Source organism: Hydra vulgaris, chromosome 05 (genome assembly GCF_038396675.1).
Source record: "Hydra vulgaris chromosome 05, alternate assembly HydraT2T_AEP".
Lineage (NCBI taxonomy): Eukaryota > Metazoa > Cnidaria > Hydrozoa > Anthoathecata > Hydridae > Hydra > Hydra vulgaris.
In genome coordinates this window covers 8,643,359-8,670,682 of record NC_088924.1, presented here as the reverse complement: position 1 = coordinate 8,670,682, position 27,324 = coordinate 8,643,359, and the positions used below count along the sequence as shown (strand labels likewise).

The window sequence follows — 27,324 nt, the reverse complement described above, 5'->3', positions numbered from 1 at the left end:
TACAGCTCGTTAAAGCTACTCAAGTCAGTAAAACTGTTGAGTTTGACACTGAGTTCGGCGCGATAGCGAATGTAATGACTCCTACTCTCGAACCGTTTGAGCTGATTCCAAACACAGCAGCCAATTTCTTTAAGAAGTTCTTTTCTTTTTGATAGCTTGCCTCTAAACTGTGCGAAGAATCCAAAATAAATGCAACATCGACGACGGCTTCACACCTGGGTTGCACATGACCATCTAAACGAGAAAACATTTTATCGCTTTGACCAGGTAAATCAATCCAACATTGTACATACACACACGCACACACACACAGCACAACATAAACAAAATTACTGCCGCTTCAATCAGAAGACAGCCCATTCAACTGTTTTCGTGAAGAAAGCGAACATAAAAACGAGACCAAAGCGATTCAAAAAACAAACAGTAATAAAAATATTTTCAGACATACCAGTAGAAGAGGCTTGAGTAGTAGCTATCGTTGGGGTCGATTGCAAGACGGACGACACTAAACGAAACAATTTTGATCAAATTACACTCTTTGCTCAACACAAACTTCAAATTGCATAGATAAAGAAAAAATGAAACTGTTTTTCTTTCTTTTTTCTTTAACTATTGGCTTCTCTACTTTCAAACATGCTACGACGTATCCTCGTAATCATTTTATAAAGCACAAAACAACACACCGCACCGTAAGTTGGTGTAACAAACCAAATTATACAAGGCAAGCGCAAAACAACCTCGATTACAAGACACGACACCAAGACTAATCGTTCATTGCAAAACTAAGCTACAAACCAGTACAACCGCAAAAAGAACCGTAAAAAAAATAAAAAACGATGACAACGCACTTCCTGTTATCAAAAACAATCAAACAGCAGCACAAACAAACTTTTTTGTTTTTTTAATGCACAAACAAAACGTGACATTTTTGCTAATACAAATAACAAAAACTACCTATTTCACAAGAGCCATTTTTGATCTTATGAATGAACTCGTTGTCAGTTAGAGAATCAAACGTAGCAGCAGTGTATGCGTTCTTTTTACCGCCAGTAATGTGGCTCAGCTCAGTTTCATTTACTGCTGAACCGATACCAACACCGAGAATTACAACGCCGTCGTCGCGCAGCTCATCTGCTATCCTTTCTGGGTCTTCTGCATCCCCACCTGGGGTTTGAGAGCCGTCGGTCAACAAGATGATCAATTTACTAACTCCGACCCTACCTCCGTTTGCAGAAGTGAACATATCTTTTTGTGCCAGACGGAGTGCTCTGTCGATCCTCGTTGTGAAATTCATGAGCGGAATTTTGTCTACAGCTTCGTTAAAGCTACTCAAGTCAGTAAAACTGTTGAGTTTGACACTGAGTTCGGCGCGATAGCTGAATGTAATGACTCCTACTCTCGAACCGTTTGAGCTGATTCCAAACACAGCAGCCAATTTCTTTAAGAAGTTCTTTTCTTTTTGATAGCTTGCCTCTAAACTGTGCGAAGAATCCAAAATAAATGCAACATCGACGACGGCTTCACACCTGGGTTGCACATGACCATCTAAACGAGAAAACATTTTATCGCTTTGACCAGGTAAATCAATCCAACATTGTACATACACACACGCACACACACACAGCACAACATAAACAAAATTACTGCCGCTTTAATCAGAAGACAGCCCATTCAACTGTTTTCGTGAAGAAAGCGAACATAAAAACGAGACCAAAGCGATTCAAAAAACAAACAGTAATAAAAATATTTTCAGACATACCAGTAGAAGAGGCTTGAGTAGTAGCTATCGTTGGGGTCGATTGCAAGACGGACGACACTAAACGAAACAATTTTGATCAAATTACACTCTTTGCTCAACACAAACTTCAAATTGCATAGATAAAGAAAAAATGAAACTGTTTTTCTTTCTTTAACTATTGGCTTCTCTACTTTCAAACATGCTACGACGTATCCTCGTAATCATTTTATAAAGCACAAAACAACACACCGCACCGTAAGTTGGTGTAACAAACCAAATTATACAAGGCAAGCGCAAAACAACCTCGATTACAAGACACGACACCAAGACTAATCGTTCATTGCAAAACTAAGCTACAAACCAGTACAACCGCAAAAAGAACCGTAAAAAAAATAAAAAACGATGACAACGCACTTCCTGTTATCAAAAACAATCAAACAGCAGCACAAACAAACTTTTTTGTTTTTTTAATGCACAAACAAAACGTGACATTTTTGCTAATACAAATAACAAAAACTACCTATTTCACAAGAGCCATTTTTGATCTTATGAATGAACTCGTTGTCAGTTAGAGAATCAAACGTAGCAGCAGTGTATGCGTTCTTTTTACCGCCAGTAATGTGGCTCAGCTCAGTTTCATTTACTGCTGAACCGATACCAACACCGAGAATTACAACGCCGTCGTCGCGCAGCTCATCTGCTATCCTTTCTGGGTCTTCTGCATCCCCACCTGGGGTTTGAGAGCCGTCGGTCAACAAGATGATCAATTTACTAACTCCGACCCTACCTCCGTTTGCAGAAGTGAACATATCTTTTTGTGCCAGACGGAGTGCTCTGTCGATCCTCGTTGTGAAATTCATGAGCGGAATTTTGTCTACAGCTTCGTTAAAGCTACTCAAGTCAGTAAAACTGTTGAGTTTGACACTGAGTTCGGCGCGATAGCTGAATGTAATGACTCCTACTCTCGAACCGTTTGAGCTGATTCCAAACACAGCAGCCAATTTCTTTAAGAAGTTCTTTTCTTTTTGATAGCTTGCCTCTAAACTGTGCGAAGAATCCAAAATAAATGCAACATCGACGACGGCTTCACACCTGGGTTGCACATGACCATCTAAACGAGAAAACATTTTATCGCTTTGACCAGGTAAATCAATCCAACATTGTACATACACACACGCACACACACACAGCACAACATAAACAAAATTACTGCCGCTTTAATCAGAAGACAGCCCATTCAACTGTTTTCGTGAAGAAAGCGAACATAAAAACGAGACCAAAGCGATTCAAAAAACAAACAGTAATAAAAATATTTTCAGACATACCAGTAGAAGAGGCTTGAGTAGTAGCTATCGTTGGGGTCGATTGCAAGACGGACGACACTAAACGAAACAATTTTGATCAAATTACACTCTTTGCTCAACACAAACTTCAAATTGCATAGATAAAGAAAAAATGAAACTGTTTTTCTTTCTTTTTTCTTTAACTATTGGCTTCTCTACTTTCAAACATGCTACGACGTATCCTCGTAATCATTTTATAAAGCACAAAACAACACACCGCACCGTAAGTTGGTGTAACAAACCAAATTATACAAGGCAAGCGCAAAACAACCTCGATTACAAGACACGACACCAAGACTAATCGTTCATTGCAAAACTAAGCTACAAACCAGTACAACCGCAAAAAGAACCGTAAAAAAAATAAAAAACGATGACAACGCACTTCCTGTTATCAAAAACAATCAAACAGCAGCACAAACAAACTTTTTTGTTTTTTTAATGCACAAACAAAACGTGACATTTTTGCTAATACAAATAACAAAAACTACCTATTTCACAAGAGCCATTTTTGATCTTATGAATGAACTCGTTGTCAGTTAGAGAATCAAACGTAGCAGCAGTGTATGCGTTCTTTTTACCGCCAGTAATGTGGCTCAGCTCAGTTTCATTTACTGCTGAACCGATACCAACACCGAGAATTACAACGCCGTCGTCGCGCAGCTCATCTGCTATCCTTTCTGGGTCTTCTGCATCCCCACCTGGGGTTTGAGAGCCGTCGGTCAACAAGATGATCAATTTACTAACTCCGACCCTACCTCCGTTTGCAGAAGTGAACATATCTTTTTGTGCCAGACGGAGTGCTCTGTCGATCCTCGTTGTGAAATTCATGAGCGGAATTTTGTCTACAGCTTCGTTAAAGCTACTCAAGTCAGTAAAACTGTTGAGTTTGACACTGAGTTCGGCGCGATAGCTGAATGTAATGACTCCTACTCTCGAACCGTTTGAGCTGATTCCAAACACAGCAGCCAATTTCTTTAAGAAGTTCTTTTCTTTTTGATAGCTTGCCTCTAAACTGTGCGAAGAATCCAAAATAAATGCAACATCGACGACGGCTTCACACCTGGGTTGCACATGACCATCTAAACGAGAAAACATTTTATCGCTTTGACCAGGTAAATCAATCCAACATTGTACATACACACACGCACACACACACAGCACAACATAAACAAAATTACTGCCGCTTCAATCAGAAGACAGCCCATTCAACTGTTTTCGTGAAGAAAGCGAACATAAAAACGAGACCAAAGCGATTCAAAAAACAAACAGTAATAAAAATATTTTCAGACATACCAGTAGAAGAGGCTTGAGTAGTAGCTATCGTTGGGGTCGATTGCAAGACGGACGACACTAAACGAAACAATTTTGATCAAATTACACTCTTTGCTCAACACAAACTTCAAATTGCATAGATAAAGAAAAAATGAAACTGTTTTTCTTTCTTTTTTCTTTAACTATTGGCTTCTCTACTTTCAAACATGCTACGACGTATCCTCGTAATCATTTTATAAAGCACAAAACAACACACCGCACCGTAAGTTGGTGTAACAAACCAAATTATACAAGGCAAGCGCAAAACAACCTCGATTACAAGACACGACACCAAGACTAATCGTTCATTGCAAAACTAAGCTACAAACCAGTACAACCGCAAAAAGAACCGTAAAAAAAATAAAAAACGATGACAACGCACTTCCTGTTATCAAAAACAATCAAACAGCAGCACAAACAAACTTTTTTGTTTTTTTAATGCACAAACAAAACGTGACATTTTTGCTAATACAAATAACAAAAACTACCTATTTCACAAGAGCCATTTTTGATCTTATGAATGAACTCGTTGTCAGTTAGAGAATCAAACGTAGCAGCAGTGTATGCGTTCTTTTTACCGCCAGTAATGTGGCTCAGCTCAGTTTCATTTACTGCTGAACCGATACCAACACCGAGAATTACAACGCCGTCGTCGCGCAGCTCATCTGCTATCCTTTCTGGGTCTTCTGCATCCCCACCTGGGGTTTGAGAGCCGTCGGTCAACAAGATGATCAATTTACTAACTCCGACCCTACCTCCGTTTGCAGAAGTGAACATATCTTTTTGTGCCAGACGGAGTGCTCTGTCGATCCTCGTTGTGAAATTCATGAGCGGAATTTTGTCTACAGCTTCGTTAAAGCTACTCAAGTCAGTAAAACTGTTGAGTTTGACACTGAGTTCGGCGCGATAGCTGAATGTAATGACTCCTACTCTCGAACCGTTTGAGCTGATTCCAAACACAGCAGCCAATTTCTTTAAGAAGTTCTTTTCTTTTTGATAGCTTGCCTCTAAACTGTGCGAAGAATCCAAAATAAATGCAACATCGACGACGGCTTCACACCTGGGTTGCACATGACCATCTAAACGAGAAAACATTTTATCGCTTTGACCAGGTAAATCAATCCAACATTGTACATACACACACGCACACACACACAGCACAACATAAACAAAATTACTGCCGCTTCAATCAGAAGACAGCCCATTCAACTGTTTTCGTGAAGAAAGCGAACATAAAAACGAGACCAAAGCGATTCAAAAAACAAACAGTAATAAAAATATTTTCAGACATACCAGTAGAAGAGGCTTGAGTAGTAGCTATCGTTGGGGTCGATTGCAAGACGGACGACACTAAACGAAACAATTTTGATCAAATTACACTCTTTGCTCAACACAAACTTCAAATTGCATAGATAAAGAAAAAATGAAACTGTTTTTCTTTCTTTTTTCTTTAACTATTGGCTTCTCTACTTTCAAACATGCTACGACGTATCCTCGTAATCATTTTATAAAGCACAAAACAACACACCGCACCGTAAGTTGGTGTAACAAACCAAATTATACAAGGCAAGCGCAAAACAACCTCGATTACAAGACACGACACCAAGACTAATCGTTCATTGCAAAACTAAGCTACAAACCAGTACAACCGCAAAAAGAACCGTAAAAAAAATAAAAAACGATGACAACGCACTTCCTGTTATCAAAAACAATCAAACAGCAGCACAAACAAACTTTTTTGTTTTTTTAATGCACAAACAAAACGTGACATTTTTGCTAATACAAATAACAAAAACTACCTATTTCACAAGAGCCATTTTTGATCTTATGAATGAACTCGTTGTCAGTTAGAGAATCAAACGTAGCAGCAGTGTATGCGTTCTTTTTACCGCCAGTAATGTGGCTCAGCTCAGTTTCATTTACTGCTGAACCGATACCAACACCGAGAATTACAACGCCGTCGTCGCGCAGCTCATCTGCTATCCTTTCTGGGTCTTCTGCATCCCCACCTGGGGTTTGAGAGCCGTCGGTCAACAAGATGATCAATTTACTAACTCCGACCCTACCTCCGTTTGCAGAAGTGAACATATCTTTTTGTGCCAGACGGAGTGCTCTGTCGATCCTCGTTGTGAAATTCATGAGCGGAATTTTGTCTACAGCTTCGTTAAAGCTACTCAAGTCAGTAAAACTGTTGAGTTTGACACTGAGTTCGGCGCGATAGCTGAATGTAATGACTCCTACTCTCGAACCGTTTGAGCTGATTCCAAACACAGCAGCCAATTTCTTTAAGAAGTTCTTTTCTTTTTGATAGCTTGCCTCTAAACTGTGCGAAGAATCCAAAATAAATGCAACATCGACGACGGCTTCACACCTGGGTTGCACATGACCATCTAAACGAGAAAACATTTTATCGCTTTGACCAGGTAAATCAATCCAACATTGTACATACACACACGCACACACACACAGCACAACATAAACAAAATTACTGCCGCTTTAATCAGAAGACAGCCCATTCAACTGTTTTCGTGAAGAAAGCGAACATAAAAACGAGACCAAAGCGATTCAAAAAACAAACAGTAATAAAAATATTTTCAGACATACCAGTAGAAGAGGCTTGAGTAGTAGCTATCGTTGGGGTCGATTGCAAGACGGACGACACTAAACGAAACAATTTTGATCAAATTACACTCTTTGCTCAACACAAACTTCAAATTGCATAGATAAAGAAAAAATGAAACTGTTTTTCTTTCTTTTTTCTTTAACTATTGGCTTCTCTACTTTCAAACATGCTACGACGTATCCTCGTAATCATTTTATAAAGCACAAAACAACACACCGCACCGTAAGTTGGTGTAACAAACCAAATTATACAAGGCAAGCGCAAAACAACCTCGATTACAAGACACGACACCAAGACTAATCGTTCATTGCAAAACTAAGCTACAAACCAGTACAACCGCAAAAAGAACCGTAAAAAAAATAAAAAACGATGACAACGCACTTCCTGTTATCAAAAACAATCAAACAGCAGCACAAACAAACTTTTTTGTTTTTTTAATGCACAAACAAAACGTGACATTTTTGCTAATACAAATAACAAAAACTACCTATTTCACAAGAGCCATTTTTGATCTTATGAATGAACTCGTTGTCAGTTAGAGAATCAAACGTAGCAGCAGTGTATGCGTTCTTTTTACCGCCAGTAATGTGGCTCAGCTCAGTTTCATTTACTGCTGAACCGATACCAACACCGAGAATTACAACGCCGTCGTCGCGCAGCTCATCTGCTATCCTTTCTGGGTCTTCTGCATCCCCACCTGGGGTTTGAGAGCCGTCGGTCAACAAGATGATCAATTTACTAACTCCGACCCTACCTCCGTTTGCAGAAGTGAACATATCTTTTTGTGCCAGACGGAGTGCTCTGTCGATCCTCGTTGTGAAATTCATGAGCGGAATTTTGTCTACAGCTTCGTTAAAGCTACTCAAGTCAGTAAAACTGTTGAGTTTGACACTGAGTTCGGCGCGATAGCTGAATGTAATGACTCCTACTCTCGAACCGTTTGAGCTGATTCCAAACACAGCAGCCAATTTCTTTAAGAAGTTCTTTTCTTTTTGATAGCTTGCCTCTAAACTGTGCGAAGAATCCAAAATAAATGCAACATCGACGACGGCTTCACACCTGGGTTGCACATGACCATCTAAACGAGAAAACATTTTATCGCTTTGACCAGGTAAATCAATCCAACATTGTACATACACACACGCACACACACACAGCACAACATAAACAAAATTACTGCCGCTTTAATCAGAAGACAGCCCATTCAACTGTTTTCGTGAAGAAAGCGAACATAAAAACGAGACCAAAGCGATTCAAAAAACAAACAGTAATAAAAATATTTTCAGACATACCAGTAGAAGAGGCTTGAGTAGTAGCTATCGTTGGGGTCGATTGCAAGACGGACGACACTAAACGAAACAATTTTGATCAAATTACACTCTTTGCTCAACACAAACTTCAAATTGCATAGATAAAGAAAAAATGAAACTGTTTTTCTTTCTTTTTTCTTTAACTATTGGCTTCTCTACTTTCAAACATGCTACGACGTATCCTCGTAATCATTTTATAAAGCACAAAACAACACACCGCACCGTAAGTTGGTGTAACAAACCAAATTATACAAGGCAAGCGCAAAACAACCTCGATTACAAGACACGACACCAAGACTAATCGTTCATTGCAAAACTAAGCTACAAACCAGTACAACCGCAAAAAGAACCGTAAAAAAAATAAAAAACGATGACAACGCACTTCCTGTTATCAAAAACAATCAAACAGCAGCACAAACAAACTTTTTTGTTTTTTTAATGCACAAACAAAACGTGACATTTTTGCTAATACAAATAACAAAAACTACCTATTTCACAAGAGCCATTTTTGATCTTATGAATGAACTCGTTGTCAGTTAGAGAATCAAACGTAGCAGCAGTGTATGCGTTCTTTTTACCGCCAGTAATGTGGCTCAGCTCAGTTTCATTTACTGCTGAACCGATACCAACACCGAGAATTACAACGCCGTCGTCGCGCAGCTCATCTGCTATCCTTTCTGGGTCTTCTGCATCCCCACCTGGGGTTTGAGAGCCGTCGGTCAACAAGATGATCAATTTACTAACTCCGACCCTACCTCCGTTTGCAGAAGTGAACATATCTTTTTGTGCCAGACGGAGTGCTCTGTCGATCCTCGTTGTGAAATTCATGAGCGGAATTTTGTCTACAGCTTCGTTAAAGCTACTCAAGTCAGTAAAACTGTTGAGTTTGACACTGAGTTCGGCGCGATAGCTGAATGTAATGACTCCTACTCTCGAACCGTTTGAGCTGATTCCAAACACAGCAGCCAATTTCTTTAAGAAGTTCTTTTCTTTTTGATAGCTTGCCTCTAAACTGTGCGAAGAATCCAAAATAAATGCAACATCGACGACGGCTTCACACCTGGGTTGCACATGACCATCTAAACGAGAAAACATTTTATCGCTTTGACCAGGTAAATCAATCCAACATTGTACATACACACACGCACACACACACAGCACAACATAAACAAAATTACTGCCGCTTTAATCAGAAGACAGCCCATTCAACTGTTTTCGTGAAGAAAGCGAACATAAAAACGAGACCAAAGCGATTCAAAAAACAAACAGTAATAAAAATATTTTCAGACATACCAGTAGAAGAGGCTTGAGTAGTAGCTATCGTTGGGGTCGATTGCAAGACGGACGACACTAAACGAAACAATTTTGATCAAATTACACTCTTTGCTCAACACAAACTTCAAATTGCATAGATAAAGAAAAAATGAAACTGTTTTTCTTTCTTTTTTCTTTAACTATTGGCTTCTCTACTTTCAAACATGCTACGACGTATCCTCGTAATCATTTTATAAAGCACAAAACAACACACCGCACCGTAAGTTGGTGTAACAAACCAAATTATACAAGGCAAGCGCAAAACAACCTCGATTACAAGACACGACACCAAGACTAATCGTTCATTGCAAAACTAAGCTACAAACCAGTACAACCGCAAAAAGAACCGTAAAAAAAATAAAAAACGATGACAACGCACTTCCTGTTATCAAAAACAATCAAACAGCAGCACAAACAAACTTTTTTGTTTTTTTAATGCACAAACAAAACGTGACATTTTTGCTAATACAAATAACAAAAACTACCTATTTCACAAGAGCCATTTTTGATCTTATGAATGAACTCGTTGTCAGTTAGAGAATCAAACGTAGCAGCAGTGTATGCGTTCTTTTTACCGCCAGTAATGTGGCTCAGCTCAGTTTCATTTACTGCTGAACCGATACCAACACCGAGAATTACAACGCCGTCGTCGCGCAGCTCATCTGCTATCCTTTCTGGGTCTTCTGCATCCCCACCTGGGGTTTGAGAGCCGTCGGTCAACAAGATGATCAATTTACTAACTCCGACCCTACCTCCGTTTGCAGAAGTGAACATATCTTTTTGTGCCAGACGGAGTGCTCTGTCGATCCTCGTTGTGAAATTCATGAGCGGAATTTTGTCTACAGCTTCGTTAAAGCTACTCAAGTCAGTAAAACTGTTGAGTTTGACACTGAGTTCGGCGCGATAGCTGAATGTAATGACTCCTACTCTCGAACCGTTTGAGCTGATTCCAAACACAGCAGCCAATTTCTTTAAGAAGTTCTTTTCTTTTTGATAGCTTGCCTCTAAACTGTGCGAAGAATCCAAAATAAATGCAACATCGACGACGGCTTCACACCTGGGTTGCACATGACCATCTAAACGAGAAAACATTTTATCGCTTTGACCAGGTAAATCAATCCAACATTGTACATACACACACGCACACACACACAGCACAACATAAACAAAATTACTGCCGCTTTAATCAGAAGACAGCCCATTCAACTGTTTTCGTGAAGAAAGCGAACATAAAAACGAGACCAAAGCGATTCAAAAAACAAACAGTAATAAAAATATTTTCAGACATACCAGTAGAAGAGGCTTGAGTAGTAGCTATCGTTGGGGTCGATTGCAAGACGGACGACACTAAACGAAACAATTTTGATCAAATTACACTCTTTGCTCAACACAAACTTCAAATTGCATAGATAAAGAAAAAATGAAACTGTTTTTCTTTCTTTTTTCTTTAACTATTGGCTTCTCTACTTTCAAACATGCTACGACGTATCCTCGTAATCATTTTATAAAGCACAAAACAACACACCGCACCGTAAGTTGGTGTAACAAACCAAATTATACAAGGCAAGCGCAAAACAACCTCGATTACAAGACACGACACCAAGACTAATCGTTCATTGCAAAACTAAGCTACAAACCAGTACAACCGCAAAAAGAACCGTAAAAAAAATAAAAAACGATGACAACGCACTTCCTGTTATCAAAAACAATCAAACAGCAGCACAAACAAACTTTTTTGTTTTTTTAATGCACAAACAAAACGTGACATTTTTGCTAATACAAATAACAAAAACTACCTATTTCACAAGAGCCATTTTTGATCTTATGAATGAACTCGTTGTCAGTTAGAGAATCAAACGTAGCAGCAGTGTATGCGTTCTTTTTACCGCCAGTAATGTGGCTCAGCTCAGTTTCATTTACTGCTGAACCGATACCAACACCGAGAATTACAACGCCGTCGTCGCGCAGCTCATCTGCTATCCTTTCTGGGTCTTCTGCATCCCCACCTGGGGTTTGAGAGCCGTCGGTCAACAAGATGATCAATTTACTAACTCCGACCCTACCTCCGTTTGCAGAAGTGAACATATCTTTTTGTGCCAGACGGAGTGCTCTGTCGATCCTCGTTGTGAAATTCATGAGCGGAATTTTGTCTACAGCTTCGTTAAAGCTACTCAAGTCAGTAAAACTGTTGAGTTTGACACTGAGTTCGGCGCGATAGCTGAATGTAATGACTCCTACTCTCGAACCGTTTGAGCTGATTCCAAACACAGCAGCCAATTTCTTTAAGAAGTTCTTTTCTTTTTGATAGCTTGCCTCTAAACTGTGCGAAGAATCCAAAATAAATGCAACATCGACGACGGCTTCACACCTGGGTTGCACATGACCATCTAAACGAGAAAACATTTTATCGCTTTGACCAGGTAAATCAATCCAACATTGTACATACACACACGCACACACACACAGCACAACATAAACAAAATTACTGCCGCTTTAATCAGAAGACAGCCCATTCAACTGTTTTCGTGAAGAAAGCGAACATAAAAACGAGACCAAAGCGATTCAAAAAACAAACAGTAATAAAAATATTTTCAGACATACCAGTAGAAGAGGCTTGAGTAGTAGCTATCGTTGGGGTCGATTGCAAGACGGACGACACTAAACGAAACAATTTTGATCAAATTACACTCTTTGCTCAACACAAACTTCAAATTGCATAGATAAAGAAAAAATGAAACTGTTTTTCTTTCTTTTTTCTTTAACTATTGGCTTCTCTACTTTCAAACATGCTACGACGTATCCTCGTAATCATTTTATAAAGCACAAAACAACACACCGCACCGTAAGTTGGTGTAACAAACCAAATTATACAAGGCAAGCGCAAAACAACCTCGATTACAAGACACGACACCAAGACTAATCGTTCATTGCAAAACTAAGCTACAAACCAGTACAACCGCAAAAAGAACCGTAAAAAAAATAAAAAACGATGACAACGCACTTCCTGTTATCAAAAACAATCAAACAGCAGCACAAACAAACTTTTTTGTTTTTTTAATGCACAAACAAAACGTGACATTTTTGCTAATACAAATAACAAAAACTACCTATTTCACAAGAGCCATTTTTGATCTTATGAATGAACTCGTTGTCAGTTAGAGAATCAAACGTAGCAGCAGTGTATGCGTTCTTTTTACCGCCAGTAATGTGGCTCAGCTCAGTTTCATTTACTGCTGAACCGATACCAACACCGAGAATTACAACGCCGTCGTCGCGCAGCTCATCTGCTATCCTTTCTGGGTCTTCTGCATCCCCACCTGGGGTTTGAGAGCCGTCGGTCAACAAGATGATCAATTTACTAACTCCGACCCTACCTCCGTTTGCAGAAGTGAACATATCTTTTTGTGCCAGACGGAGTGCTCTGTCGATCCTCGTTGTGAAATTCATGAGCGGAATTTTGTCTACAGCTTCGTTAAAGCTACTCAAGTCAGTAAAACTGTTGAGTTTGACACTGAGTTCGGCGCGATAGCTGAATGTAATGACTCCTACTCTCGAACCGTTTGAGCTGATTCCAAACACAGCAGCCAATTTCTTTAAGAAGTTCTTTTCTTTTTGATAGCTTGCCTCTAAACTGTGCGAAGAATCCAAAATAAATGCAACATCGACGACGGCTTCACACCTGGGTTGCACATGACCATCTAAACGAGAAAACATTTTATCGCTTTGACCAGGTAAATCAATCCAACATTGTACATACACACACGCACACACACACAGCACAACATAAACAAAATTACTGCCGCTTTAATCAGAAGACAGCCCATTCAACTGTTTTCGTGAAGAAAGCGAACATAAAAACGAGACCAAAGCGATTCAAAAAACAAACAGTAATAAAAATATTTTCAGACATACCAGTAGAAGAGGCTTGAGTAGTAGCTATCGTTGGGGTCGATTGCAAGACGGACGACACTAAACGAAACAATTTTGATCAAATTACACTCTTTGCTCAACACAAACTTCAAATTGCATAGATAAAGAAAAAATGAAACTGTTTTTCTTTCTTTTTTCTTTAACTATTGGCTTCTCTACTTTCAAACATGCTACGACGTATCCTCGTAATCATTTTATAAAGCACAAAACAACACACCGCACCGTAAGTTGGTGTAACAAACCAAATTATACAAGGCAAGCGCAAAACAACCTCGATTACAAGACACGACACCAAGACTAATCGTTCATTGCAAAACTAAGCTACAAACCAGTACAACCGCAAAAAGAACCGTAAAAAAAATAAAAAACGATGACAACGCACTTCCTGTTATCAAAAACAATCAAACAGCAGCACAAACAAACTTTTTTGTTTTTTTAATGCACAAACAAAACGTGACATTTTTGCTAATACAAATAACAAAAACTACCTATTTCACAAGAGCCATTTTTGATCTTATGAATGAACTCGTTGTCAGTTAGAGAATCAAACGTAGCAGCAGTGTATGCGTTCTTTTTACCGCCAGTAATGTGGCTCAGCTCAGTTTCATTTACTGCTGAACCGATACCAACACCGAGAATTACAACGCCGTCGTCGCGCAGCTCATCTGCTATCCTTTCTGGGTCTTCTGCATCCCCACCTGGGGTTTGAGAGCCGTCGGTCAACAAGATGATCAATTTACTAACTCCGACCCTACCTCCGTTTGCAGAAGTGAACATATCTTTTTGTGCCAGACGGAGTGCTCTGTCGATCCTCGTTGTGAAATTCATGAGCGGAATTTTGTCTACAGCTTCGTTAAAGCTACTCAAGTCAGTAAAACTGTTGAGTTTGACACTGAGTTCGGCGCGATAGCTGAATGTAATGACTCCTACTCTCGAACCGTTTGAGCTGATTCCAAACACAGCAGCCAATTTCTTTAAGAAGTTCTTTTCTTTTTGATAGCTTGCCTCTAAACTGTGCGAAGAATCCAAAATAAATGCAACATCGACGACGGCTTCACACCTGGGTTGCACATGACCATCTAAACGAGAAAACATTTTATCGCTTTGACCAGGTAAATCAATCCAACATTGTACATACACACACGCACACACACACAGCACAACATAAACAAAATTACTGCCGCTTTAATCAGAAGACAGCCCATTCAACTGTTTTCGTGAAGAAAGCGAACATAAAAACGAGACCAAAGCGATTCAAAAAACAAACAGTAATAAAAATATTTTCAGACATACCAGTAGAAGAGGCTTGAGTAGTAGCTATCGTTGGGGTCGATTGCAAGACGGACGACACTAAACGAAACAATTTTGATCAAATTACACTCTTTGCTCAACACAAACTTCAAATTGCATAGATAAAGAAAAAATGAAACTGTTTTTCTTTCTTTTTTCTTTAACTATTGGCTTCTCTACTTTCAAACATGCTACGACGTATCCTCGTAATCATTTTATAAAGCACAAAACAACACACCGCACCGTAAGTTGGTGTAACAAACCAAATTATACAAGGCAAGCGCAAAACAACCTCGATTACAAGACACGACACCAAGACTAATCGTTCATTGCAAAACTAAGCTACAAACCAGTACAACCGCAAAAAGAACCGTAAAAAAAATAAAAAACGATGACAACGCACTTCCTGTTATCAAAAACAATCAAACAGCAGCACAAACAAACTTTTTTGTTTTTTTAATGCACAAACAAAACGTGACATTTTTGCTAATACAAATAACAAAAACTACCTATTTCACAAGAGCCATTTTTGATCTTATGAATGAACTCGTTGTCAGTTAGAGAATCAAACGTAGCAGCAGTGTATGCGTTCTTTTTACCGCCAGTAATGTGGCTCAGCTCAGTTTCATTTACTGCTGAACCGATACCAACACCGAGAATTACAACGCCGTCGTCGCGCAGCTCATCTGCTATCCTTTCTGGGTCTTCTGCATCCCCACCTGGGGTTTGAGAGCCGTCGGTCAACAAGATGATCAATTTACTAACTCCGACCCTACCTCCGTTTGCAGAAGTGAACATATCTTTTTGTGCCAGACGGAGTGCTCTGTCGATCCTCGTTGTGAAATTCATGAGCGGAATTTTGTCTACAGCTTCGTTAAAGCTACTCAAGTCAGTAAAACTGTTGAGTTTGACACTGAGTTCGGCGCGATAGCTGAATGTAATGACTCCTACTCTCGAACCGTTTGAGCTGATTCCAAACACAGCAGCCAATTTCTTTAAGAAGTTCTTTTCTTTTTGATAGCTTGCCTCTAAACTGTGCGAAGAATCCAAAATAAATGCAACATCGACGACGGCTTCACACCTGGGTTGCACATGACCATCTAAACGAGAAAACATTTTATCGCTTTGACCAGGTAAATCAATCCAACATTGTACATACACACACGCACACACACACAGCACAACATAAACAAAATTACTGCCGCTTTAATCAGAAGACAGCCCATTCAACTGTTTTCGTGAAGAAAGCGAACATAAAAACGAGACCAAAGCGATTCAAAAAACAAACAGTAATAAAAATATTTTCAGACATACCAGTAGAAGAGGCTTGAGTAGTAGCTATCGTTGGGGTCGATTGCAAGACGGACGACACTAAACGAAACAATTTTGATCAAATTACACTCTTTGCTCAACACAAACTTCAAATTGCATAGATAAAGAAAAAATGAAACTGTTTTTCTTTCTTTTTTCTTTAACTATTGGCTTCTCTACTTTCAAACATGCTACGACGTATCCTCGTAATCATTTTATAAAGCACAAAACAACACACCGCACCGTAAGTTGGTGTAACAAACCAAATTATACAAGGCAAGCGCAAAACAACCTCGATTACAAGACACGACACCAAGACTAATCGTTCATTGCAAAACTAAGCTACAAACCAGTACAACCGCAAAAAGAACCGTAAAAAAAATAAAAAACGATGACAACGCACTTCCTGTTATCAAAAACAATCAAACAGCAGCACAAACAAACTTTTTTGTTTTTTTAATGCACAAACAAAACGTGACATTTTTGCTAATACAAATAACAAAAACTACCTATTTCACAAGAGCCATTTTTGATCTTATGAATGAACTCGTTGTCAGTTAGAGAATCAAACGTAGCAGCAGTGTATGCGTTCTTTTTACCGCCAGTAATGTGGCTCAGCTCAGTTTCATTTACTGCTGAACCGATACCAACACCGAGAATTACAACGCCGTCGTCGCGCAGCTCATCTGCTATCCTTTCTGGGTCTTCTGCATCCCCACCTGGGGTTTGAGAGCCGTCGGTCAACAAGATGATCAATTTACTAACTCCGACCCTACCTCCGTTTGCAGAAGTGAACATATCTTTTTGTGCCAGACGGAGTGCTCTGTCGATCCTCGTTGTGAAATTCATGAGCGGAATTTTGTCTACAGCTTCGTTAAAGCTACTCAAGTCAGTAAAACTGTTGAGTTTGACACTGAGTTCGGCGCGATAGCTGAATGTAATGACTCCTACTCTCGAACCGTTTGAGCTGATTCCAAACACAGCAGCCAATTTCTTTAAGAAGTTCTTTTCTTTTTGATAGCTTGCCTCTAAACTGTGCGAAGAATCCAAAATAAATGCAACATCGACGACGGCTTCACACCTGGGTTGCACATGACCATCTAAACGAGAAAACATTTTATCGCTTTGACCAGGTAAATCAATCCAACATTGTACATACACACACGCACACACACACAGCACAACATAAACAAAATTACTGCCGCTTTAATCAGAAGACAGCCCATTCAACTGTTTTCGTGAAGAAAGCGAACATAAAAACGAGACCAAAGCGATTCAAAAAACAAACAGTAATAAAAATATTTTCAGACATACCAGTAGAAGAGGCTTGAGTAGTAGCTATCGTTGGGGTCGATTGCAAGACGGACGACACTAAACGAAACAATTTTGATCAAATTACACTCTTTGCTCAACACAAACTTCAAATTGCATAGATAAAGAAAAAATGAAACTGTTTTTCTTTCTTTTTTCTTTAACTATTGGCTTCTCTACTTTCAAACATGCTACGACGTATCCTCGTAATCATTTTATAAAGCACAAAACAACACACCGCACCGTAAGTTGGTGTAACAAACCAAATTATACAAGGCAAGCGCAAAACAACCTCGATTACAAGACACGACACCAAGACTAATCGTTCATTGCAAAACTAAGCTACAAACCAGTACAACCGCAAAAAGAACCGTAAAAAAAATAAAAAACGATGACAACGCACTTCCTGTTATCAAAAACAATCAAACAGCAGCACAAACAAACTTTTTTGTTTTTTTAATGCACAAACAAAACGTGACATTTTTGCTAATACAAATAACAAAAACTACCTATTTCACAAGAGCCATTTTTGATCTTATGAATGAACTCGTTGTCAGTTAGAGAATCAAACGTAGCAGCAGTGTATGCGTTCTTTTTACCGCCAGTAATGTGGCTCAGCTCAGTTTCATTTACTGCTGAACCGATACCAACACCGAGAATTACAACGCCGTCGTCGCGCAGCTCATCTGCTATCCTTTCTGGGTCTTCTGCATCCCCACCTGGGGTTTGAGAGCCGTCGGTCAACAAGATGATCAATTTACTAACTCCGACCCTACCTCCGTTTGCAGAAGTGAACATATCTTTTTGTGCCAGACGGAGTGCTCTGTCGATCCTCGTTGTGAAATTCATGAGCGGAATTTTGTCTACAGCTTCGTTAAAGCTACTCAAGTCAGTAAAACTGTTGAGTTTGACACTGAGTTCGGCGCGATAGCTGAATGTAATGACTCCTACTCTCGAACCGTTTGAGCTGATTCCAAACACAGCAGCCAATTTCTTTAAGAAGTTCTTTTCTTTTTGATAGCTTGCCTCTAAACTGTGCGAGGAATCCAAAATAAATGCAACATCGACGACGGCTTCACACCTGGGTTGCACATGACCATCTAAACGAGAAAACATTTTATCGCTTTGACCAGGTAAATCAATCCAACATTGTACATACACACACGCACACACACACAGCACAACATAAACAAAATTACTGCCGCTTTAATCAGAAGACAGCCCATTCAACTGTTTTCGTGAAGAAAGCGAACATAAAAACGAGACCAAAGCGATTCAAAAAACAAACAGTAATAAAAATATTTTCAGACATACCAGTAGAAGAGGCTTGAGTAGTAGCTATCGTTGGGGTCGATTGCAAGACGGACGACACTAAACGAAACAATTTTGATCAAATTACACTCTTTGCTCAACACAAACTTCAAATTGCATAGATAAAGAAAAAATGAAACTGTTTTTCTTTCTTTTTTCTTTAACTATTGGCTTCTCTACTTTCAAACATGCTACGACGTATCCTCGTAATCATTTTATAAAGCACAAAACAACACACCGCACCGTAAGTTGGTGTAACAAACCAAATTATACAAGGCAAGCGCAAAACAACCTCGATTACAAGACACGACACCAAGACTAATCGTTCATTGCAAAACTAAGCTACAAACCAGTACAACCGCAAAAAGAACCGTAAAAAAAATAAAAAACGATGACAACGCACTTCCTGTTATCAAAAACAATCAAACAGCAGCACAAACAAACTTTTTTGTTTTTTTAATGCACAAACAAAACGTGACATTTTTGCTAATACAAATAACAAAAACTACCTATTTCACAAGAGCCATTTTTGATCTTATGAATGAACTCGTTGTCAGTTAGAGAATCAAACGTAGCAGCAGTGTATGCGTTCTTTTTACCGCCAGTAATGTGGCTCAGCTCAGTTTCATTTACTGCTGAACCGATACCAACACCGAGAATTACAACGCCGTCGTCGCGCAGCTCATCTGCTATCCTTTCTGGGTCTTCTGCATCCCCACCTGGGGTTTGAGAGCCGTCGGTCAACAAGATGATCAATTTACTAACTCCGACCCTACCTCCGTTTGCAGAAGTGAACATATCTTTTTGTGCCAGACGGAGTGCTCTGTCGATCCTCGTTGTGAAATTCATGAGCGGAATTTTGTCTACAGCTTCGTTAAAGCTACTCAAGTCAGTAAAACTGTTGAGTTTGACACTGAGTTCGGCGCGATAGCTGAATGTAATGACTCCTACTCTCGAACCGTTTGAGCTGATTCCAAACACAGCAGCCAATTTCTTTAAGAAGTTCTTTTCTTTTTGATAGCTTGCCTCTAAACTGTGCGAAGAATCCAAAATAAATGCAACATCGACGACGGCTTCACACCTGGGTTGCACATGACCATCTAAACGAGAAAACATTTTATCGCTTTGACCAGGTAAATCAATCCAACATTGTACATACACACACGCACACACACACAGCACAACATAAACAAAATTACTGCCGCTTTAATCAGAAGACAGCCCATTCAACTGTTTTCGTGAAGAAAGCGAACATAAAAACGAGACCAAAGCGATTCAAAAAACAAACAGTAATAAAAATATTTTCAGACATACCAGTAGAAGAGGCTTGAGTAGTAGCTATCGTTGGGGTCGATTGCAAGACGGACGACACTAAACGAAACAATTTTGATCAAATTACACTCTTTGCTCAACACAAACTTCAAATTGCATAGATAAAGAAAAAATGAAACTGTTTTTCTTTCTTTTTTCTTTAACTATTGGCTTCTCTACTTTCAAACATGCTACGACGTATCCTCGTAATCATTTTATAAAGCACAAAACAACACACCGCACCGTAAGTTGGTGTAACAAACCAAATTATACAAGGCAAGCGCAAAACAACCTCGATTACAAGACACGACACCAAGACTAATCGTTCATTGCAAAACTAAGCTACAAACCAGTACAACCGCAAAAAGAACCGTAAAAAAAATAAAAAACGATGACAACGCACTTCCTGTTATCAAAAACAATCAAACAGCAGCACAAACAAACTTTTTTGTTTTTTTAATGCACAAACAAAACGTGACATTTTTGCTAATACAAATAACAAAAACTACCTATTTCACAAGAGCCATTTTTGATCTTATGAATGAACTCGTTGTCAGTTAGAGAATCAAACGTAGCAGCAGTGTATGCGTTCTTTTTACCGCCAGTAATGTGGCTCAGCTCAGTTTCATTTACTGCTGAACCGATACCAACACCGAGAATTACAACGCCGTCGTCGCGCAGCTCATCTGCTATCCTTTCTGGGTCTTCTGCATCCCCACCTGGGGTTTGAGAGCCGTCGGTCAACAAGATGATCAATTTACTAACTCCGACCCTACCTCCGTTTGCAGAAGTGAACATATCTTTTTGTGCCAGACGGAGTGCTCTGTCGATCCTCGTTGTGAAATTCATGAGCGGAATTTTGTCTACAGCTTCGTTAAAGCTACTCAAGTCAGTAAAACTGTTGAGTTTGACACTGAGTTCGGCGCGATAGCTGAATGTAATGACTCCTACTCTCGAACCGTTTGAGCTGATTCCAAACACAGCAGCCAATTTCTTTAAGAAGTTCTTTTCTTTTTGATAGCTTGCCTCTAAACTGTGCGAAGAATCCAAAATAAATGCAACATCGACGACGGCTTCACACCTGGGTTGCACATGACCATCTAAACGAGAAAACATTTTATCGCTTTGACCAGGTAAATCAATCCAACATTGTACATACACACACGCACACACACACAGCACAACATAAACAAAATTACTGCCGCTTTAATCAGAAGACAGCCCATTCAACTGTTTTCGTGAAGAAAGCGAACATAAAAACGAGACCAAAGCGATTCAAAAAACAAACAGTAATAAAAATATTTTCAGACATACCAGTAGAAGAGGCTTGAGTAGTAGCTATCGTTGGGGTCGATTGCAAGACGGACGACACTAAACGAAACAATTTTGATCAAATTACACTCTTTGCTCAACACAAACTTCAAATTGCATAGATAAAGAAAAAATGAAACTGTTTTTCTTTCTTTTTTCTTTAACTATTGGCTTCTCTACTTTTAAACATGCTACGACTTTTCCTCCAACACTAATATAATAATTAGAGAAGGTGATGGTGTAATAAGAGATATTTCTTATGAGACTTGTGTATATCAAGTATTGTTCATGGCTCATTTTAATTATGACATTTTTTTATGAAACATTTCTTTCTTCTTTGACTTTACCATTTGCCTACTAGATACAGAGATCTTCTAGGTTATTTTAAAAAAATCCTGAAAACAGTTTGAAAAAAAAAAGAATGGAATTTATTTCACTTATGTTTTTCTCCATATAGATTTAAACTGATTGTTGTCTTAATTTTTCATGTTTTTTTTTTGTATGGTTAATGAGTGAAAAAAGTTTATAAACATATATATTGCAAATAATTTAACATTAATTTGTTTTAAAGATCATTTTTAGATATCCAGATTAACAAAAAGTTAAAAGAAATATTTGAAATTCTGGATAAACGAGAAAACATTTTTTGCAGATAACATAGTTATTCTATAAATCCAATAAAGCCACTTAATGAATGGCACCCAATAAAATTATTTTTGTTATTTTATTAATTAACACTTGGTAAGTTAGTATCAGAAACTCAGTAAATTGGAGGATAGTAATTAATTTTAACTGCATAAGACAAAAGCAATAAATAATTAATTAGAATTTAAATTTCAATGAAATAGTTAAAGTTGTTGGTTAATAATTAAGTTTAATTATTAACCATAGTATTGCTTGACTTGGGATGTGTTTAAATATCCTCAATCAATATCAATGTTATTTATAAGAAATTCCTATAGGCGATTTTTAAAGTTGCACTTCAATCGAAAAGAAAAAGTATTTTAAAGAAATCATTACAAATCACATCCTGCAGTGATGTTTTTTAAAGAATTTTTTGAGACTTCTGTCAACTTTCTCACTCTTAACTCTCTACTTTGTTATTTATTAACTCTTAATACAACTAGTAATTGGTTGCAGTCATGTAGGAAGTTTCTATTTGGTTTATATACAGACAAGCCTCGGCAGTAATGGCAGGCCATTTCCGGCACCTGTCTCCACACCCATGTAAGTCAGAGTACAGGGGTAAAACAAAAACCATGCAAAACACAATTATTTTATTTTTCACAGCAGAACCTAATGTTTTTCAAGTCATACTTTAATTTTGTAAGTAAAAAAAATCAAGAACATTTAAAATAAAGTATTGATATAAGAAGTATTACATAATTAAAAAATAATAATAATTAAAAAAAGAGCCAAAAAAATATTTATTAATTGCTGCATTTTTGTGAGTGTATTTAGGGTCATTATTAAAGATTTTATTCTAGTATTTTGGCAGCTATTTCTAAATAAACTTAATAAGTTCAAATAACCAGTATAAGAATTTCATTAAAAACCATCTTGAAAAAACTGTAAAAAAAAAACAAAAACAAGTAAATATTAAATATCAATTGTTTTTAAAAAGCTAAATAAAATTTTAGTTTTAAATTTGCAATTCAAAACATATATATATATATATATATATATATATATATATATATATATATATATATATATATATATATATATATATATATATATATATTTATATATAAATATATTTATATATATGTATATGGATATATATATATGTATATATATACATATATATATATATATATATATATATATATATACAAATATATATATATATACATATATATATATATATATACATATATATATATATATATATATATATATATATATATATATATATATATATATATATATATATATATATATATATATATATATATATATATATATATATATATATATATATATATATATATATATATTCCAAAACCTTTTTATTTTATATATTTGAATATTTAAATAACCTTGCAAAATGGTTTGTGTGACGTTTATTTTGAAAATATTAGGTTGTAAAAAAAAAAAAGCATTAAACCACAATTTGAATTTGAGCTTTTTAAAGAAGGAAATTATTTTATATTAATTTTTTTTAGATAGATTCATATCTAAAGGCTTAGATATGATTTTAAAAATTTAAATTTAGTTTTGAAGGCATCTAACATAGTAAAACGTTGAATGTAAAATTTAGTCTTAAAGGAATGTAAAATGGTTTTGCAATTTTTATTAAAGAATTTTTTTCTTATTATCTGCTTATTAATCCTCTAGCTCAACAGCTGACTTGCTAACTGCTGTGACTGAAAGAACTTATCGTGCATTAGATGGATGCGGATAGGCAAGGGCTATTGCTCTTGGCTTATTTAAGACTTTTGACAAAGTTTGGCATTCTGGTCTTCTCCATAAGCCTATTTCATATGGTGTATCTTTGAAAGTTTTTGAGATTATCAAATCATTTTTTTCTAACCGCTTTATTAAATTCATCTTCGAAGGCCAGCACTCTTCTTTATTTCCAGTTACTTCTGGGGTACTTCATGGTTCTATCCTTGGTCCTGTTTTGTTTCTTATCTACATTAATGACCTTTCTGACAGCATATATCTAGAATAGCTCTTTTAGATGATGACTTAACTTTATACTCCTGTCTTGACAAAAAGTCTTCTTTTTTCAATAGCTTAGAACAGGCAGCCAATCTTGAACCAATAATATTTAAATTAACGTTTAGTAAAATTTGTAGTATAAATAATTGATTTCGTTAATGTGAATGGAAACTGAAATTAGGAATTATTTGAAGAACGAAAACTGAAATAGAATTAAATATCAACATCAGAAAAAAAACTAGAAATAAAATTTTTTATTACTACTGAACAAAGATTATTGAATTTAAAAGTAAAATTTTACAAAAAAATTTTCAAGACAATTTATTTACACTCCCTTTATTGTTGTTGCACATGTCTGACCATTATTCTGGTCATGTGACCATCTCTTCGGCTTGTTTGCCATGCTTTTATAACAAAAGAATAAATGTATCGTGACGTAAGAGTCAAACTATTTAGTCAACTATACATTTAATCTTTTGTAACAAAAAAATATAAATATTTTAAGACATTAAAGAGTTGATGAAATAAATGAGATGATGAAGACTTCATTAGAGATGAGAGTTTTTATGAAACTAAACAAGAATATGTGATTGAAATCAATGCGTATACTTTCTAACAGCTTCAAAAAAAATCTCATCTAAATTCAAATGAATTCAAATCTCATCTAAATTCAAGTGACTGTTTTGCAATTATTGTTTTATTATGGAAACCATTAATACAATCAATTGCTAAATTAGCATCTACTAAGGTTGCTTCTCTTTATTATGCTCACAATTTTCTCTTTTCTGATTCCATTCTCTACCTCTACAAATCTTTTATTCATCCCTGTATGGAATACTGTAGTCATTTTGGGTTGGTTTTTTCTAATGATGCTCTTTCTCCTCTAGACAAGGTCTAAAAACACATTGCAAATATAGTTGGAACCGCCTTATTGGCTACACTTGAGCCTTTTCTTTTCCTCTTTTCTACAAATACTATCATGGTAGCAGTTCAAAGGAGCTATTATCTCTCTTTTTTTTTGTTCTCGTTTGACTCATCAATCAGCAAAGTTTTATTCTTTTACTGTATCTGTCCCAGCATGCTCTAAAGAATTTTATTCTTCTAGCTTTTTCCCCTACACCTTAACCCTTAGGAACTCTCTCCCATCTTCATGTTTTCCTGATTCATGAAACCTTCAACTTTTTAAGTCTTCAGTCAACCGTTTTGTTGCTCTATTCTTTTTTAATAGTAACTCCCAACTTAATAATGGTTGCTTGCAGCCTTGTTGGAAGTGAATCAGAATTCAAAATATATATATATATATATATATATATATATATATATATATATATATATATATATATATATATATATATATATATATATATATATATATATATATATATATGTATATATATATATATAATCACAAAATAATTTGTTTTTTGCTTCGGCATTACTTTTTAACAAACAGAGCATCTTTTTACTAGAGTTGACAATATTTTATTGAAATAACAAGAATATTTATATAATTTTTGATTGCAATAAAACAAAAATTTACTTAAATTTCTATATATTAATAAAAAATAAGTTAAAAATAAAAAAAAGTTTAACTTAATTTAATCTTTATTTTATATTATGATATTTATTTTTATTTTGTTTTTATTTTATTGTAATGAATTATTGTTTTGCTTGAAAAACGCTAATACCTTTATTTAATAAAACTAATTTAATAAAAATATAGAATTTTATTCTGATAAAGAAAATATAATTTAGTTTTGATTTAAAAAATATATAATTTAATTCTGATTAAATAAATATATTTAAGTTTATTAAAATTAAAGGGAATGCTTGGATTTAATTTAGCTGCTAAATTTATTTAAAAATATGACTAAATATTGTTTAATATTTAAAGTTGTTTTATTATAAAGTTAATATATATTAATTCATTTATTAATATGTCAAGAAAAGAAAGAAATTTGTTTATATCAAACATTTTTTTAAATGTATTGTTAAATTTAATTACTTAATATAAAAAAAATTCAAAGAAAATAAACATTTCTACTGGTAATAATAAAAAAAGAGTTTAATAATATTTAACTTGTTTTGCGGTAATATATCTCTATATATTATTGCCAACTTAATCCTGTTAGTAGTAGTAGTAGTAGTAGTAGTAGTAGTAGTAGTAGTAGTAGTAGTAGTAGTAGTAGTAGTAGGAGTGTAGTATTTGTAGTAGTAGTAGTAGTAGTAGTAGTAGTAGGAGTGTAGTATTTGTAGTAGTAGTAGTAGTAGTAGTAGTAGTAGTAGTAGTAGTAGTAGTAGTAGTAGTAGTAGTAGGAGTGTAGTATTTGTAGTAGTAGTAGTAGTAGTAGTAGTAGTAGTAGTAGTAGTAGTAGGAGTGTAGTATTAGTAGTAGTAGGAGTAGTAGTAGTAGTAGTAGTAGTAGTAGTAGTAGTAGTAGTAGTAGTAGTAGTAGTAGTAGTAGTAGTATTGTAGTATTAGTAGTAGTAAGAGTAGTAGTAGTAGTAGTAGTAGTAGTAGTAGTAGTAGTAGTAGTAGTAGTAGTAGTAGTAGTAGTAGTAGTAGTAGGAGTGTAGTATTAGTAGTAGTAGGAGTAGTAGTAGTAGTAGTAGTAGTAGTAGTAGTAGTAGTAGTAGTAGTAGTAGTAGTAGTAGAAGTAGTAGTAGTAGTAGTAGTAGTAGTAGTAGTAGTAGTAGTAGTAGTAGTAGTGGTGGTGGTGGTAGTAGTAGTAGTAATAGTAGTAGTAGAAGTAGTAGTAGTAGTAGTAGTAGTAGTAGTAGTAGTAGTAGTAGTAGTAGTAGTAGTAGTAGTAGTAGTAGTAGTAGTAGTAGTAGTAGCAGTAGTAGTAGTGCCCCTTCAAGCATCTTTGACACTAAACCCATGGCAGACATTGCAATGGTGGTAGTGGCAAGAAAGAGTCACAGTATATTTTGTTATAAGAAAACGTGTGCGAAAGTGTATGCTAATATCAAATGTATGTAAACTTCAAATTATGAAACGTCAAAAAATACTTAAATATATATCAAGTTTTACAGTTTGACTTTCACTTTCATCTATAATATTTAATTCCGTTAAAAAAAATTATTCTATAGTTTTAAAATTATGTATGACAATGTGTCGGCGTGGCAGAGTGGTTAGCGCGCAGAGCTTCTGAACAAAAAAGCTATAGTTCGAGTCCTACCACTGGCAATATTTTTTAATTAATTTTTTTAGATTTTTTAAAATACAATATACTTGTTAAGT

At 36.3% G+C, this 27,324-nt stretch overlaps 1 protein-coding gene across 2 annotated transcripts in view; it reads right to left on the bottom strand.

Annotated features, from left to right (window-relative positions):
• Window positions 1-4: 4 nt before the first annotated feature.
• Window positions 5-27,324, bottom strand: part of LOC136080515 (uncharacterized) — a 67,357-nt gene continuing 40,037 nt past the window's right edge. For both annotated transcript variants that reach the window (XM_065797289.1, XM_065797290.1), the window contains exons 3-36: window positions 21,418-21,474; window positions 20,613-21,203; window positions 20,107-20,163; window positions 19,302-19,892; window positions 18,796-18,852; window positions 17,991-18,581; window positions 17,485-17,541; window positions 16,680-17,270; window positions 16,174-16,230; window positions 15,369-15,959; window positions 14,863-14,919; window positions 14,058-14,648; window positions 13,552-13,608; window positions 12,747-13,337; window positions 12,241-12,297; window positions 11,436-12,026; window positions 10,930-10,986; window positions 10,125-10,715; window positions 9,619-9,675; window positions 8,814-9,404; window positions 8,308-8,364; window positions 7,503-8,093; window positions 6,997-7,053; window positions 6,192-6,782; window positions 5,686-5,742; window positions 4,881-5,471; window positions 4,375-4,431; window positions 3,570-4,160; window positions 3,064-3,120; window positions 2,259-2,849; window positions 1,760-1,816; window positions 955-1,545; window positions 449-505; window positions 5-234 (exon numbers count right to left, since the gene is read on the bottom strand). In XM_065797289.1, coding sequence (XP_065653361.1) covers window positions 20-234; window positions 449-505; window positions 955-1,545; window positions 1,760-1,816; window positions 2,259-2,849; window positions 3,064-3,120; window positions 3,570-4,160; window positions 4,375-4,431; window positions 4,881-5,471; window positions 5,686-5,742; window positions 6,192-6,782; window positions 6,997-7,053; window positions 7,503-8,093; window positions 8,308-8,364; window positions 8,814-9,404; window positions 9,619-9,675; window positions 10,125-10,715; window positions 10,930-10,986; window positions 11,436-12,026; window positions 12,241-12,297; window positions 12,747-13,337; window positions 13,552-13,608; window positions 14,058-14,648; window positions 14,863-14,919; window positions 15,369-15,959; window positions 16,174-16,230; window positions 16,680-17,270; window positions 17,485-17,541; window positions 17,991-18,581; window positions 18,796-18,852; window positions 19,302-19,892; window positions 20,107-20,163; window positions 20,613-21,203; window positions 21,418-21,474 — 10,640 coding nt within the window. In that variant the 3' untranslated portion in view covers window positions 5-19. The remainder of the gene's footprint in view (window positions 235-448; window positions 506-954; window positions 1,546-1,759; window positions 1,817-2,258; window positions 2,850-3,063; window positions 3,121-3,569; window positions 4,161-4,374; window positions 4,432-4,880; window positions 5,472-5,685; window positions 5,743-6,191; window positions 6,783-6,996; window positions 7,054-7,502; window positions 8,094-8,307; window positions 8,365-8,813; window positions 9,405-9,618; window positions 9,676-10,124; window positions 10,716-10,929; window positions 10,987-11,435; window positions 12,027-12,240; window positions 12,298-12,746; window positions 13,338-13,551; window positions 13,609-14,057; window positions 14,649-14,862; window positions 14,920-15,368; window positions 15,960-16,173; window positions 16,231-16,679; window positions 17,271-17,484; window positions 17,542-17,990; window positions 18,582-18,795; window positions 18,853-19,301; window positions 19,893-20,106; window positions 20,164-20,612; window positions 21,204-21,417; window positions 21,475-27,324) is intronic.